Here is a 17,828-nt window from a genome sequence, read left to right on the forward strand (position 1 = left end):
ACAAACCAGCATTAAGGTGCTCAGTACTGTACCGGTACTGGACCTATTTTGTAAACTTGTCCTTATAACTTACTCCAATATTTAGCTTTTCTTATAGAAAATTTAACATATTGAAGGTTAATATGCAAACCTTACACACAAAATTTAAATGAAAAGTTTTCTATAAATTTTTGTTTATAATTTTTAAATTTGTATAACATTTATGCAAACACTTGATTTGGAATGCGACCACCAGACGTCTCTGTGGAAAGTGGTCTTGTTTATTAAATTTAATGTGATGATTATAACAATAGGCAGTTCCTGAATAGACTTGCATAATAGTTGATATAACAACTTTGAGTTTGGGGAGATGGCTGCCATTAGTCCCTAGTGCGGTTCAAGATGCGAAGCTCCTGCTACTAAGATTGCACTTTAATTAATTTTGATAAATGGGTAAAAAGTTAACCAAAATTTTAGAAACTTCTTGGGACTATCCTGTGGAGAGCTCCCTGAAGCTATCCCACCTTGAGGTTACCTTGAGGTGCTTCCGGGGCTTAGCGTCCCCGCGGTCCGGTCGTCGACCAGGCCTCCTGGTTGCTGGATTGATCAACCAGGCTGTTGATCAGTCCGGCAACCAGGAGGCCTGGTCGACAATATAGTGCTGTTCTATTTTGGGTCATCAGTCAGAGTTCTTGTTGCCTACCAGGGACCATGATCCAGAACCTGGCCCCCACAGAGAGGTGCAGGGAGCAATGGCCTATGAACACTTTACATTTGAAGTACAGTACAGTATATCATACTTGCCATCAACCAGGGAAGGGACCCAGAAAGGTAGGCAAAACAAAACAGACAACTGTCTGGTTGAAAAATGTGACCTACGTCCTCCAAAGAGCAAAAGAATTTTCCCCATAAAGAAAACAAACAAGCAACACTTCGCTCAACTAGCCCCCCCGCTCCTATGCACCACAGGGGGAGGGGAAGCCAGCAACCCACCCTCCAGGTCTTGATCGGTGGTGCTGCTGGCAGTCAGACATCACCCCAGGCCTCAATTTCCTGTCCTGTGATTTTTGCCTTACACAGCTGTTCCTGCACTTGTGGTGTGCTGGCCTGGAGTTCCTGGTACCAGAGCTGCATACATTTAGGGACACCTTCCCTAGGTGCTCCGTGAGTGCTGTCCTTGCGTGGTCAGGGTTATATTCCCTGGGGCATTAGGGAAATACTTCCCTTTAGAAGACTTCCTCACTTGTGGTAGTTCTCACCCTTGGTGCCAGTCTGGGGTCTTGGGCTTTCTGCCTTGACCCACGTAGAGGGGCGTTTATCGGCTGGTGGGGTGCACTGTACTGTGCGGGCGCAGCCTGCTTCAGCTATCATACAGTAGCCAATGTTTCTCTCTGACTGCTTGTTGGCTGTTGTGGGGTTTCAGGGGCTTTTCCCCACAACAGCCATTTTTTTTCCTGGTTCACAGAGGAGTCCTGCCTAGCTCCTCATTAGGCTATGCCTAGGGTGTGGTGGTGGTCCTTCTCCTGTTGCCCCCAAAGCTTTACTATGGCTGCTTGCGGTTGGTTTGCATGCATCGACAGGGTTTACTGGCTTAGCTGGCCCCAGTGCCAGGCTTCCTGTAGGGTTCATTCACACTACAGGTCCTGGGAAACCCATGGGCTCGGTCATACCATGAATACGTCTTCCGAGCCCACTCTCACCTTGTGCGAATTTGAAAGTTGTCTGTCGCCCCTGCCTCAGGGTGGTGATCATTCATACTGCCTCCGCCATGCTGCTTGTTGGGTCGGGGACAACTACAGCCCGAAGTCTTGTGGGACTTGTTCCCCGCTTGTGCTCCAATTTCCTCATCCATTGTTTGATGATCTATGAAATCAGGCAGCTGCTACATTGCACGAACGGTTCTCTCTCTCTTGCAACGGGCCAGGTTGGTTGCTCGTTTGGATGCCCCACTTGGTAGCGTTGGTCACTTCAGCCTTCGTTTAGTCCGTGCCTCCTCCTAACTTCCCAGATGGGTGTGGATTGCCCTGTCACCTGCTTCCGGGTTTCGGAGTCAGGTCAGGTTTTAGCTTGGGGCGAGGCTCGGGTGGCTTAGGGGGATGCCCCTTCTGATACAGACGCGGAGATGGTTGAGCCCCCTCTTCCCTGCCAAGGCTTCTGAGTTGACCTAGCAGACTTTGAAGCCTTTCCCCTGGACTCTGCCTTTCCTTCTGGGGTGGTGGGTGTGGATGGAGGACTCTGCCCTGGGACCTTCGTCGGTGGTTTCCGGGACTCGGGGGCGAGTCAGAGTGGTGCTCTTGGGTTCCACTTGACTCCGCTTGGGTGCTTGTGCCCTCTGCACAGGGGCTGCTTCTGCAGGGGAGGGGGGTTTTTGTACCCTCCTTCCCTTTGAGTTTGAGTTGGGTGGGATCCCCCCCCCCCCCAAAGTTTGTTTCCTGGTGCCTTTAGGTTCCGTGGATTCATCTTTCCAGAGGTTTTCTTCATCTTGGATTTTTTCTGCAGAGGTTTTGGAGGCCCTCGGTGCTTACCTCCTGTGGGACCCGGTTTACGCCTTGGTGGTAGATCCGGCTTTCTTTGCGTTCGGCTCTTCTTTCCAGTACAGTATTGGGCACGTTACAAAGTTCTGGAGTCTTTCTGGCTGGCAGACTACTTCTCTTATGGGTTTGGCGTAGCTTTTGTCATACCCCGTGCGCTTGAGTGGCGGGGGGTTTACGTGGTGTTGCAGGTGTTCTTGAAGGGGCTCTCTGGAGTTTCTCAATGAGCCTCTTTGCTCCTGTGCTTCCTTGTGATGTCGGTCTGGTGCAGCTGCATGCTCAGGTCCCCTCTCCTTTGGCTGCTTTGGTGGCGGATGACTTTTGGACTTGTAGTCATTTGGCCTTGTCTTGCGTTTTAGTCTTCTGGAGCTGTCTTCAGAATGGCTTTCAGCAGATGCAGGAGCGCAAGGTGGGGGCCCTCGGCTGCTTCTGCATTACTGAAGCTGTTTGCATCAATCCTTCGGGAAGCGGTTTCCATGTTTTTCACCTCCCGTCTCGCATGTCGGCAGGCTGTGCTAAGCCCTCTCGTTCGACTCGGCTCGGGCCCTGGCTCTTCAGTCTTTGCCATTTTATTCTTTTTTGTTCCCAGAGGACTGTGTTGTCTCGTTTTTTGTCGGTTGCTTTAGCTTTCTGATTTGTTGATTCACGGGGGTGGGGGGAGGGGGTTGTTCTGGGCACTCTCGGAAGGGTTGGGCCACACCTCAGGCTTCATGAGGTTGGGATAGGCCTGTGGTGCTAGTTTGAGTCAGTGGTGTCCCTGGTATTGTCTTTCTCATCGGCACAGTGTTCGCTCTGCACAGAATTCATGCTCTCGGGGTTCATGTCGGCTCTTTCACGGGTCGCTCCGTTGACGGTGTAATGGGGGAAGGATGTCTCTCTTTGCTCATGCTTGATCCTACAATTTGTGGGCTTTCCTGGTCATTTTTTGTGGCCTTTATTGGCGTTGGGTAGACCTTCCTCCCTTTGGGAAGGTTAGATCTGTGGGAACAGGGCTCTTTCCCGTCCATCAGTCGGGTCATCTCACAGTGGGCTCGCTTGGGATTGGTAGACACGACTTCGTTGCTCAGGTGGGTTTCCCGCCTGTTTCCAGTTCCAAACTGGGACTGTGCGGATCTCCGGTACATTCTGGACTTGTCTGCACTGGTTGCTTCCTTCCCCTTCTTTTCGAGTGCCTCCGTTGTCCCAGGTTCAGCTCGTTCTAGATCCGGGTGTTTGGATGGTTTCCTTGGACCTCAGGAACGCATATTGGCATGTCCCTATCCTTCCAGGGTTCCAGGATTGGTTAGGTTAGGTCTCCCTTATGGGCTGAATCTGGCACCTCACGTTTTACGAGCTTGACTCAAGTCATGGTGTTCCGTCTATGCCTGCTGGGTTTTCGAGTCTTGGCCTACCTCAACAACTGGTGTGGGCTTCCAGTCGATCTGCTTGTCTGCTAGCCAGGGATCTGGCTCTTTACGAACTCACCGTGTTCGGGTTCAGGTTCCTGGTGTACTAGCAGAAGTCCCAGTTGGTTCCATCCTGGGTTCGGCCTTGGCTGGGCCTTGTGTGGGATTCTCGGACTGCATTCCTTTCTCTCCCTCCCACGGCCTTACTCTAGCTGGAGTCCCACCTTCGCCTGTTTTTGAGGGGAGTCCTGAGTCACTTGACGGTTGCTCGAGCAGCTGTGCAGGAGCCTGTATACCTAGAGAGGGTTTCAAGAGTTCTACTCACCAAGCTTGGCATAAGGCCAGGCTCGACTCGTGATAACTTGGTCCAACAGGCTGTTGCTTGGAACGCCCACAGGCCCACATATCGACAACAGCCTGTCTGGTCAGGCACTTCTTGCAAAAACCTGTCCGAGTGCCTCTTGAATGCATACACCTTCGTACCGGCATTATTTCTAATGCTTGCTGGGAGAGAGTTAAACAGCAGTGGACCCCTGTTGTTAAGATAGTACTCACTGATTGTGCCTTATGCACCTCTACAACTCATTGGTTCTATTCTGCATTTCCATCCGTATATTTTGCTCCAGCATGTTGTTGGAGCAAAATCTACTGTGCAAATTTGGGACCTGGCCCTCCAGTATCTTCCATGTATATAGTATTTGACACCTTTCTTGTCTCTTTTCCAGAGAGACCATTTTGAGACCTTTGAGACTGTCCCAATAATTCAGATGTTTAATCGTTTATATGGTCTCTGTATTCCCTCTAATTCAGAGATCTCTGCTGCTCTGAAAGTTAAAGTGAGTACCGAGCAATACTCAAGATAGGACAACACCAGTGATTTAAATAGTGTTAGCATTGCTGTGGGGTCCCTGGATTTGAACGTTCCCATAACCCATCCTATCATTTCCCTGGCCGCCACTATATTTGCTCGGTTATGTTCACTAAATGTCGGGTCGTCAGATATCATAATTCCCAAATTTGTACTTTGCTCTTCTGATTTATCCACTACAGAGGCTGTTCTGATATCTTTGGGGCAGCATCTTTTGCCGCTCTCACGATTGTTGGGTTCGTCCCCTCCCCCCAGTGTCTTTGTGCCGGTTGCTGCATCACCGACTTCCTATTCAGGTTTTCAGGGTTTGGTGCTGTGGCGCCTTCCTCTTCCCTTGCTGAATGTGTTCACAGCCGCCTTGTCTGTCGGTTGGGGATTTGTGACCAGTGCTCACCAGTCTTGCCAGGAATGTTGGCAGCTGTCCTTTCGCCGGGCTCACAGCATAGTGCGGGAGTTTGCGGCTGTGTGGCAGGTGTTGAGGCAGATTTGGTTTCTCGGGGCTCCGACACCATTCGGACTGCTTCCCCATAGTTCAGCGTCTCGACTGGCAGGGTTTCTTTGGAGCTCGTCGCTACATGTAGCTCGTCTGCTGAGTTCACAGGGTTTAGCTCTCCGTGCCGTTCACATTTGAGAAGTGTCAAACGTCCTGGCAGGTGGCCTGTCTCGCTTCATTCCTCTTTCCATGGAGTGGACGGTCGAGGCCGCTTCTTTCCTTTGGCTTTGCCGGATGTATGGGCACCCGGAGGTGGACTTCTTCACGTCAGCGTGGTCTCGGCGTCTCCCGTTGAACATGACGTCATTCCCCAACGGCAGGACTGGACACTGTGGGGATTCCTGTAACTTTTTTCCCCAAGTCCTGCTGTTGCTCCAAGTTCTTGCTCGGCTGGAATCCTATCGGGTGAGAGTTCTTCTCCTGGCCCCATGGTGTCCAGCCCAGCCTTGGTTTCAGGCACTGCTTGCTTGGTGTCCAAACCCAGGCATTTTTCCGTGGCTCCGCCGGGCTGGTGGGGCTGGTGAGGTTCCTTGCCGGTTCGCTCTTCTCCTCCTCTGTAATACGCGTCTGGTATTTCTGATGCGGGTGTATCGCCATTTGTATAGTGATCAGGTGGCTTCTTTGATGGTGTCCCACCTGCAGTCTTCTTCTCAGTGACAGTACGAAGTTTCTTGGCGGGCTTTCCGCCATTTTCTTTCCCTTCATCGGGTTTAGTCAATGTCAGACGGAGTTGTATGTCATTTCTCTCTTGACTTTTCTTGGAGTGGCATATCATGCTGAATACTGTCGCTTCTTATCATGTGATGTTGGTGGAGCCCCTGCAACTAGAGTTTGGGGTGGATGTCACTGGCCCTCCATTCTGCAATCTTTCTTATACATTTTTTCACCTCCAGCCTGTTCATGCACCTGACCTTCTTGATCCTTGGACCGAGTTCTTTCCTTAATTTCTTCTCAATTTGTAGTGGCCCCTTTGGTTCATGATTGGTCCTGGGAGTCATTTTGTTCGTTTGCAACCTTCTTCTTTTCTGGTGAAGAATGAGATGGCGGGCTTCGAGAGGGGTCCATTGGTTGTAGATGCTTGGTTGGTTAGGCCAGGAGTGCATCGCATGTTGTCTGGTGGCTGCTGTACGCAACTACTGTACCTGCGGGCCACCAGTTCTGTGTCGGTGGACACGCTTTGGGTTGATGTAGTTTCCCTGGTTCTCCTGTTCCAAGGCTTGTGTGTCTCAGGTTGTCCACAGTGTCATTAAGTCTAGCCAATCTGTGGTCTACCTTCGTGCCCATGATGTTAGGAAGCATGCCACTCTTATGGCTGTCTTTGGCAATATGTCTTTGGATGATATTTGGGTGCAGGGGTTTTGAAGGTTGAACAGGGTCCTGGCCGCCAGATATATCATGAATGTCCAGGCCCTCTACAGCCTTGTGTTGCTTTGGGGCACCTGTCACGGCCGTCTGTGTCTTACTTGCATTGAGACCTGTGGTGCTGTTGCCTCCCTGGTAAGTCCTTGTTTTTCCTTCTGTGTGTGTAAGCGGGAGAGGGAGCCGACGGGGCTCCCCACAGAAAACCAGCATTGAATGTAATGAAACGCCAGTTTCTGTGTGAGCTACGGAGGCTCCCTGAGCCCCCATCCCTCCCTCCCTCCAGTTGGCAGCTTTCATCAATCAAGAACTGGAGGATGGGTAGCCGGGCTCACCCGAGCTTGTTCCCCCCTCCGCCCGCAGAAAGGGGGGGGGGGTGGAGCTTATGAGCTGGGGGCCAGTTGAAAAAAGTGTTGCTTGTTTGTTTTCTTAATGGGTGAGTTCTTTTGCTCTTTGGAGAATGTAGGTCACATTTTTCAACCAGTGGTCTGTTTTGTTTTGCCTACGTTTCTGGGCACCTTCCATTGTCGATGGCAAGTATGCTATACTTTACATGTAAAGTGCTCGTAACCCATTGCTCCCTGCTCCTCTCTGAGGGGGCCAGGTTCTGGTTCGTGGTCCCTGGTAGGCAACAAGAACTCTGATGACCCCAAATAGGATAGTACTATATCAGTGGGGGTAGCTTTAAGGCTTGTTTACCTCTAAGGCTTGTTTCATTATATTCAACACAGGGTCTCCCCCCCCCCCCCTTAAACTGCATTCATAGATCTTGTTAAGTGGACATCTTCCAATTTTGTTTTATAAGCATATACAGTACACAGAAGTCTCGATATGAGTGTACTAGCATTTACTGTATACTATTTTTGATTTTTAGTGGTGTGCTTGGTGCATATCTCATGGACCAAACTGAAAATGGAAAATATTGAAAAGAATAAAGAAGCGTGTATATAACAGCCCTGGAGGAGAATTTGTCAACATTAAGGTATTGCTGAATGCTGTCATTCTTGTTAGAGTGGGTAAAGGCTGTGGAACAGCATTGGGCATTGAAGTCATTTTTATGTTACTGTACTACTAAGTCAGTGTGAACGTCACCAAACTTATTTAAATTTAATTACAGTACAGGTACTAGTTTTACTATAGCTGAAAATGCAAGTGTTGGAGTCTTATCATAAATTGGATTTCTTGATTGTGTGATGATAAATTTTACAAATGATGTATTTTTTTTTCTAAGAGGGATCTCTTAGTAGCTCCCTAAGCTACATTCAGGTTGTGGCTTGCAGTAAGGACGAGTGTCGGAGGTTTGGTGTGATTAGCTAAGGCTTGATGGTACCAGAGTTACACTACGAGCTACTGGCAGCTCATCAGAAAAAGGGCATTGGGCACATTTTATTAATTTATTGAGATATTCCGTGCATTACTCTATAAATTGGAGATGTAGCATCACTAATGCTGTGAGGTGCTGCTTTATTTAAATGCCAAACCCCTGGTGTCAAAATAATTTATGAATTTTGACATTATAATTTTTTGATAGTAGCAAATGGTTTGTGCGAGCTGCATTTTAACATAACCAATTTAATCAATTTGGGTCAGTCTTGTTGGGAAAATTGCTGTAAGTGTTGCCATGTTATATACAGTATGTTAAAAGATAGATTAAAGGGCTGATTTTTGAGAGACTGGCTGTTAGCGTCCTGAAGAATAGCATGTTTATGGACAAATCATATAAAATATTAATATAAAAAATTTTGAATTGATTGACCTTATCATTAGTAGTATTAATCAATTGTAGTCCATGATTTCAAGGTAATGTAAATGAACAACAGAAGCATTATTCTGTAGCTCTGATAAACTGGATTACTAATTAACAAGAGAGAATCATAAACATTGATTTAAAGGTAGAACTTTAAGAGGATTCCAAAAATATTTCAGTGGTAGGCAGTTTTCAATTTGTGAGCTTGGTGTAATATTCTGGTATTTGATTCTTGCCTGGTTGCCTCTCTGATAGTTGGTGTTGTAAGCTTGGGCTGGAAACTTGTGGCCAACACCCCTCACTGCATCATCTCCCCTCCCTCCCCCCAGGGTAGTGCCCATGGTCACATCTGCTGGCAAGATGGGCTGAAGACAGGAAGGAGAGAGAGTGGTCATCGCTGGGCTCGATGGGGACGTAGATCGGGCGGGTTCATCTTGATTCTGTGGGGTTTGAAGAGCAGTAAAGTGTTGCCTTTGTGGGGGTCTTCTGGGTCTGCTTTCTTAATAATGAGTTGTGAAGTGGTTAAAGGCAGCTGTCTTGCCAATCTTCATTTCCTTTAGTATGGAATGTTTAGATTGCCCCACTGACATTCTGAGAACACAGATCTTCATTAATGCTGTGTATATATTTCTGCCTTTTTAAATTCTTGTATTATGGGAGATAGTTTCATAGGCCATATTTTATTTTTTATTTTTTTAACACATCAACAACTAGACTATTGAGTGCACTTGTGCTGCTAGAGGTTACTGATGGTTTAACTTGCTCTTCATACTCTGGGTTACTCAAGCAAGCATTGCCTTTAATACAATTATTTTTGTCATGGGAGTTCTCTAGATTTGGCTATATGGTATTTATCCAGATTTCTCAGCTTTTGCTTCCATGATAGTTATGACGTCCACATAAAGCTTAAAAATTAATGAGTGGTTTTGAGACCACTTCCATGGAATTCCACTGAACTGGAGATGATGATATCATTAGCAGTGCATTTTTGTTGGTGCACACGTTTGTTAACGTGGACATTTTGTCAGTGCGTGGCAGTTCCCAAAACTGCCACTAGAGGGGTTGGAAAGCTGCACATCAATACAATTATAGGGGTAAATGTATGGAAGATGCAGGATGGCAGAGGACAAGAGTATAAGGTGTGAGTTGGTAGTATAAAAAAAAATTCATTGTGATCATTAAGACGAAGGAAGAGGGTGAGATATGATGTGATTGCAAGAATATAAAAGAATGAAGTAGGAGTTAGTAAGATTAGTACACGTCCAATAGTCTGGAAAGGTGAAACGTAGGATTATACGCAGGAAAGGTTCCACGAGGACATGAGGTGGAATACAAAAGGCAAGGAGAGTGCATTTAGATAAGGCTGCTTAGAAATGTTTCTTTTGTGGCCACACTTTTGCATCCCAATACAGGATAATCCTTCACTCAAAGCTCAATGACACTTTATACAAACTGAATAAATTATTGACATTGACCCCAAAAAACTTTAATTAAAAAATAAAAACTGTGGCTGTGAAACACACAAGGAATATATCATACATCCTCAGACATTTTCCACGACCAATGTGCACCAAATATGATGTAATTCAACTATATCAGTTTTGGCATATTAGCCAAAAGGAAACTTTTAGCCTCACTAAGTAAACTATAATTTGTTACGAAAATTATGACAATGAGCCCAAAATTGTTCAAATTGTAACATTACATTTAACAATCTTACACCATATAAACATATGGTGTAAGCACATAAACATATGGCGTAAGCACATAAACATATGGTGTAAATTTGAAGTGATTCGCCATGTTCATTAGTTATCCGAAATGAAAATTCCAATAAAATATTCACCATATATTTTTGTACTATGATGTACAAAATCTATGTACCAAATCTAACTAGCTTTTTTTATGTTGAGATAATACCTGCAAATAACCCTTAATGTAAAAAAAAGCTTGGACAAAATGGTTTGGTCACACGTGCCGTCAACAATATTATCCACCTCACCTTCCTTAGCCATGTTCATTTCTGTTTGAAAACTAATGTTGAAGATTTCTAAAGATTTTCCTGGATATAAAATGTTTAAAACTGAAGATGATAATTATTGAAAGGCAGTCCAGGAAGACTTGTGCCCTAATTCCATTATATTGTAATTCATTTAGGCAACACTACGGGTACATTTAGGTACACTGTGTGGTGCTTCCAGAGACCACCAACCCATACTATATTATACTGCCCAGGTCACCCCCCCCCCCCCCTCCAGCCACATTACACTTCACGTTCCCTGCCCAGCCACATTATAACTCCTCGGTCAGACGTCTCCCACCACACCATATCTACCATGAACACCATACCCTACCACACACTATCTCCCAAGGCAACCATTGATTTATTAAAGTCTCCAGAATTCACTTGGTGAGCCCATACTGGACTTTTTACTACTTCCAGGTATTTTCTTTGCTATCAAAGTGGTAGACAAGGTGTACCATTTTGTGTGGTACAATAGTATGATGGTTATCTTGAGGTTATCTTGAGATGATTTTGGCGCTTTTTAGTGTCCCTGCGGCCCAGTCCTCGACCAGGCCTCCACCCCCAGGAAGCAGCCCGTGACAGCTGACTAACACCCAGGTACCTATTTTACTGCTAGGTAACAGGGGCATAGGGTGAAAGAAACTCTGCCTATTGTTTCTCACCAGCGCCTGGGATCGAACCCAGAACCACAGGATCACTAGTCCAGCGTGCTGTCCGCTCGGCCGACCGGCCCCCCTTTGATACTGTAGTACATGATTTTTCACTAAGCTCTCTCTCTACAAGGATTGTATTAGCTACTACTGGAAGAAATGGTCTCTAAACTAGTTTGTTGAGGTGACAGCTAGGACTACTGGGAAGTTAGGGAGAATTCATGTGATAGAAACATTACATTTTTTGTCTCATACTGTTTTCTAAGTAATACAATACTTGTGTAATATGCATTGTGTGTGGTGTGAATACCAGGACAAACTTTTGTTTTAAATACAGGTTTGCCGCTTTCTCCTGCATGTGTAATGTTAGGTAATTTAATGCATAGATTAACCCCAGATGAAGACACAGTATCTAACTGTAATATGGACTCTTACGATAATAATGTATATATTATTGGGTAAGGTTCAAACCCTTAATACAGTATACCCATCCATTTTTCTCCATCCATTTTCCCCATTATTGTAAATAAATAAACTTCAATGTTACTGTAAATAATACCTGAATAATTTCACATGATATAAATATGAAAGCTTACCCCTTGGTCAAGTGGATGCTCATTTGTATGTTCAACGCTGAGTTCTGCCTCACGGATACTTGCAATTGGCATATCCGAGATGCCTCCACATGATGATTCTGTGTCGCCGTCTCCTTTGTCTCCTTTTGTACGTTGGCGCTCCTCCTGAAAGTCATGAAGAAACACAATTGTTACAACAAATAAAACTGTATTCAGATATAAAATCCGATGATAAAGTCTATTACAGCGGCCACGTTCATCAAAAGCACATTTAGTGCGTATCCTTTGAGAATTATGGCTTGCATTCATGGCCAGTGTGAAAGGACTTTATCATACATTTTTCTATGATGGATGGAGAGCTTATGTCAATTTTGTTTCATAATTTCAATCACTCTAATTTGTATTGAGTCTAAGGCTCCCAATCCATCATCGTGTATACAACAATCATGCAGACAACAGAAAGTTAAGGATGTCTGCCCAGTGCAGAACAACCAAGCCCACCTCTACTGCCCCTACCTGGACCGCTTCTCTCTTCATGCCCATGGATAAACATTTCTGGTATCGGCAATACTGGCATCGGTTCCTTTGTCTCTTGTCAATGGTGCAGGATCTGTCCTCTCGACAGGCATAAGTTAGGTCTTTGCGAACTGTTCGTTTGAAAAATCCTTTGCAGCCCTCACAGCTGTAAAATGTGTGAAAATAATATTAAGCTCAATGTTAAAGCCATAAATATACAGTAATGAATAAAGTACTTTGTTACTGTAAATGTCTTTTTAAAAGTCAGTAATGTAGAGTAGACCATATACAGTACTTTATAAGTACTTTAGTACTTATAAAGATAATAAGTACTTTAGTACTTATAAAGATAATAAGTACTTTAGTACTTATAAAGATAATAAGTACTTTAGTACTTATAAAGATAATAAGTACTTTAGTACTTATAAAGACCATATACTCACATACCAGTGCATGTATATGTAGTGCTTATTTTGTGTATAGCAATATTATTGTGTCTTACTATCACATCCTTGTCTCTTGTAACTCATGCAGTGCAAGCTAACCTCGATTTTATTAATGTTTTATACTTTGAAGTATATTAAACAGCATTTGTTTCATCACAACAAATTTCATATATTCTACCACTTCTGTTGTACCCTTAGGTGCTTCAAAGATGACATGAAAGATAATGTTTACTCACATTACTAATGAGTGTACAAATCTGTTTTATACAACACGGTATCTTTGTAGCTAGAAAGTGGTAGATGTTTTACTGATATGAGAGTAATGAATTTTGCTTTGAAATATCTTTGGAACACTTTTTTATATATATATATAGAGTGTATATATATATACATAAGCATTCTTACATTCTTGTACAGCCACTAGTACGCGTAGCATTTCGGGCAAGTCCTTGATCCTATGTTCCCTGGAATATGACCCCCCGCGAAGAATTGTTTTTACAACCAGGATCCCATTTTACTGTTGAGTTAAACAGAGGCAACAGTTAAGGATTTGCGCCCAGTAAATCCTCCCCGGCCAGGATACGAACCCAGAACAAAGCGCTCGTGGAACGCCAGGCGAGTGTCTTACCACTATGCCACGGAGACTGATACTACTTCTATATTCTTCTCATAGCTTGGCATAACACAAGGCTTCTCTACTACAAACTGCATCAAAGCCATCATCACTTGACAAAAATCAGCTATACTGTATAAGAAATTGTCTTTTGGCAACATAGAACTCTTCTGTTCAAATCTATAGGCATGCTAAATATGCATACAGTACTGTATTCCATACATGTTCTCGGTCTTGTTGACCAGACCACACACTAGAAGGTGAAGGGACGACGACGTTTCGGTCCGTCCTGGACCATTCTCAAGTCTCACAGTGGACTTGAGAATGGTCCAGGACGGACCGAAACGTCGTCGTCCCTTCACCTTCTAGTGTGTGGTCTGGTCAACATTATTTAGCCACGTTATTGTGACTCATCGCCTGCATGTTCTCAGTCTTCTGTACTGTACTTAGAAAACTTTGTTTCTGTACTATCTCTTTACACACTCCCTTGATGGATGTAATTGCACTAATTAATATTATTACACAAGAAGTAATTCCCTGTAACTTTTTGATTGTGTACATACATCTATGCAAACACCAGGTAAATTAATGTATCTGTGATATGGAACTCCCTTTATATTGTGATGAAGTAATGAACAACATTTACTTTTTAAAAATTAAAATAGAATTTAATTTCCTTGTTAGAAATTCACCATCCTTTTATCCACATTATGCAACCTGTAGTAACAGTACTAAATTGTCATTACCTTAAACAAAACAGGAGCTCTGCTCTACATGTTAACTATAAAATATATCCACTAGTTTAAGTGTCCATTAAAGCACATGAGTTTTAAGACTGTATGTCACTTCACTGCTAAAATCACTAAATTCTTACTGTATATTTTATTTGTTTTGTTAGCCACTAGACCTGTCTAAAATACGCTGCCTATTAGTGACTTTGCAAGAAGGTAAGCAAGTAATTTAACTACTATCAATTTTCATGAATTTGTAGCTGTTCATTGTACTAATATTTATGCATTGTATAGCCACCCCAAAATTGTTACAAAACTCAATGTACCTTCTTGTAAAAAAAAAATAATCATCATGCTATGTGAGGGCATATTGTAATTGAGTACTGTAATTACCAAAAAAGGGTACCAGGCTGGGAAACTAGTTGACGTAAAAGAACCAGGCAGTTGTGTTTGAAGTAAAAATAGCCATGTGCATGCAAATACTGTACAGTATTGCAATAAAATTTGGATTTTTTGAATTAAGATTATACTAAATATATAAAAAATTTCAATGTCTTCCTCTGGAATTTATGTAACAAGATGGCTACTGTAAAAACAGATCAGGATAGCAGTTACAATATTTTATTGTTAAACTAAATATGGTTACACTGTACGAAGGTATAGTAATTGACAAAAATACTGTACCCGAATTCACCCAAGGGCCACCACCTCGCCAGTGGCCTTGACAAGGACAGGAAGCCGGTGGCTTGTTAACAGCCCCTCCCCCCCCCCCCACTAAGTACCCCAAGACTCCTATGGGAATATATCTTATGACAAACTACAGCACTGTGTTGCATTATGAGTAAATCATAAAAAATAAACTTTATAAATTGTTGAATATTATTATTTAAACTACTAAGAGGGCAACATGACTGAAAATATACATTGTATAGATAGTGTTACCAAGTTCAGTACTTAAGTCTAAGAGAAATTTGGACAGTACTATTGCTGTATTCCAATAAGAGAAGTGTTCATGCAGATGATGAGTTGCAATAACATGGCTTGAAGATATGAGAACTAAACCACACACCAGAAGACGAGGAGACGGCGACGTTTCGGTCCGTCCTGGACCATTATCAAGTCGATAAGGAAACCTCGTCATCTCGTCTTCTGGTGTGCGGCTTAGTTCTCAGACGGGTTCATGTGAATTAAATGTCCATGTAGAATAGGTAATTTTTTGTAGTAACCTGTAGATATGGAATACCTTCGACCCTGGTCAAAGTTTTTAAAAAGCATTTTACCGTCAAATATTATGCTACTTTGTCATGCCATGTGTCGCTCCATCTGATTATTTTGTTTAGATAATTTTGAGGGGCATAACATTCATCTAAGTCTTTTGCTTTCCTAGTAGCTAGAATGTTCCATCAACATATTCACACAACTTCGAATACCATCAGGCAGCTCATTTATATAGTCAATGAAGATTACTGGGGTACTCATATTGTACTGAACCTTGTACAACTCCACTGATGACATTTTATCCCGAAAGATTCTCTCAAGAATTCTCTCAAGAAAGATTCTCTTAAGATTCTCTCATTACTGCTCTAATTTTTCTATCCTGAAATTTCTCATCTCTCCTTCATAAGTGAAAGGTATTATCTGAATTACCTGATGTCTTGGAATTGTGTTAAAAATATCAGATCATTTTTATATGGTGATGTGATGTAGACAGTTGAGTATGAAGCAGTATGGTGCAACTGTGGTGTTGGCACCAGGGGAAGTGTTGGGTCAACCGACACCGGTCTTATGTTAGTAATTGACTCATCATTATCAGCAGACACTTGCATTATCCGGATCCCCAGGAGGAGAATGCATCAACTGCCATATTCATACAGTGGAAACAGGACAACTATATCACAGCAAGAGTGAAGCTCCATGGTGAGGGAGAAGGTAACAGTGTACATGGTGAGGGAAAAGGTAACAGTGTACATGGTGAGGGAGAAGGTAACAGTATACATGGTGAGGGAGAAGGTAACAGTGTACATGGTGAGGGAGAAGGTAACAGTATACATGGTGAGGGAGAAGGTAACAGTATACATGGTGAGGGGGAAGGTAACAGTATACATGGTGAGGGAGAAGGTAACAGTGTACATGGTGAGGGGGAAGGTAACGGTATACATGGTGAGGGGGAAGGTAACAGTATACATGGTGAGGGAGAAGGTAACAGTGTACATGGTGAGGGGGAAAGTAACGGTATACATGGTGAGGGGGAAGGTAACAGTATACATGGTGAGGGAGAAGGTAACAGTGTACATGGTGAGGGGGAAGGTAACGGTATACATGGTGAGGGGGAAGGTAACAGTATACATGGTGAGGGAGAAGGTAACAGTGTACATGGTGAGGGAGAAGGTAACGGTATACATGGTGAGGGGGAAGGTAACAGTATATATGGTGAGGGAGAAGGTAACAGTGTACATGGTGAGGGGGAAGGTAACGGTATACATGGAGACTTTCACCATGAACAGTTGGCAGTTTATTCCACATTTTCTGACAGTTCTCAAAGTCGTGATGTCATTTGTGGCAATCTATTTCTGCGAGGCTGGCTACCATGACTGCCATTAAACCAAGAAAGGGATAAACTGGATCTTGCCAATGTGTTCCGATGTGCTCGGGCTGCGACAAGGCCTCGCTTCTCAAAGCTGTTAAAAAAACAGCAGTTTGAGCCACCAACTGATAGTTTCAACTGTGATATATTGCTTGAACTTACTGAAGACAGGACTAGGGACTACATGGTATTGGTTATTATGCATATTAATTTATCTTTCATTAAGGTTGAGTATTAATGACTTATCTATGTATGACTAAATATCTTAGAATATAAAACGAGAATAATACGTTTTCTCGTATTTGCTATTTTTGTTATAATAAACTAGGGCTAGTTATGGATTTTGTGGCCAGCTCAATGGTGACACTATCAGAAAGGTTAAAACTATAGCTTGAAGGTAATTATAAGACGGGAATGTTTGACTATTGGTAAGTAAAGGTTGTTTATTGTGTGACTATTGTGCACTACACTGCTATATTTACTAAGTGCTCCATGTAATTTGTAAACAGCCTGCCCAAAATATATTACTACTGTAGATTAATTATACTTAAACATTGTTGTCCACCGTACATGCTGATGCAAAAGTATGATTACTGCAGTGAAGAATAATGTATGTATTATATTTATATATTTATATATACAAGAGTTCTTACATTCTTGTACAGCCACTAGCACACATAGCGTTTCGGGCAGGTCCTTAATCCTATGTTCCCTGGAATACGACCCGCCAAATCGTTTAACAATCAGGCATATTAAATAAAACTTAAAACAAAGTGAAACTTGTATACTATAAAATTGACTTAAGTGGACTTGACGGAGTGTGTGAGAGAAGGGTAGAGAGGTGACTGTACCTGTAGACGCCATAGTGCTTGCCAGAGGCACGGTCGCCGCAGATGGAACACAAGTGCTTGGAGCCCGACAACGGGTGACTGGGAGGGTACTGGTTGGGTGAGGTGCTCAGGCTGTTGCTGCTGCTGTTGCTGGAACTGAGCATATTACCACTCGACCCAATGGTGAAGGGAGGCGTTGATATACTGAAAGAACACGGCGAATACTCACAATGTGAAAAACTTTTAGTTAAGTTTATGCACATGATGAATACCCAGATAACATACTATTAATTTACAAACAGTTACGTATAAATGACGACATAAATTCAAAGGTGGCAATGAAAATAAAGTCATTAAACAAGAGAGACAGGCAAAACAGTAATAATATTAAATACAATAAAATGAATATGTAGTTTATGTACTGTAATATTTATTTGTAGCCAAAGTGGATCAAACTTTCATAATTATGGATTATGAAAGTATAAATAAAAATGA

General features: G+C 43.2%; 1 protein-coding gene across 23 annotated transcripts in view; it reads right to left on the reverse strand.

The window, feature by feature from the left end:
* The window catches only part of LOC123758463 (retinoic acid receptor RXR-alpha-B), a 298,618-nt gene that overhangs the window by 12,075 nt on the left and 268,715 nt on the right, over window positions 1–17,828 (reverse strand). For 7 of the 23 annotated variants that reach the window (XM_045742907.2, XM_069322697.1, XM_069322693.1 and 4 more), the window contains 4 exons: window positions 17,355–17,573; window positions 12,115–12,295; window positions 11,635–11,778; window positions 8,599–8,802 (listed from right to left, as the gene is read on the reverse strand). In XM_045742907.2, coding sequence (XP_045598863.1) covers window positions 8,599–8,802; window positions 11,635–11,778; window positions 12,115–12,295; window positions 17,355–17,573 — 748 coding nt within the window. The remainder of the gene's footprint in view (window positions 1–8,598; window positions 8,803–11,634; window positions 11,779–12,114; window positions 12,296–17,354; window positions 17,574–17,828) is intronic. The other 16 variants (XM_069322700.1, XM_045742911.2, XM_045742915.2 and 13 more) reach the window with 7 other exon arrangements.

The sequence above is a fragment of the Procambarus clarkii genome, chromosome 11 (assembly GCF_040958095.1).
Source record: "Procambarus clarkii isolate CNS0578487 chromosome 11, FALCON_Pclarkii_2.0, whole genome shotgun sequence".
NCBI classification, from domain to species: domain Eukaryota; kingdom Metazoa; phylum Arthropoda; class Malacostraca; order Decapoda; family Cambaridae; genus Procambarus; species Procambarus clarkii.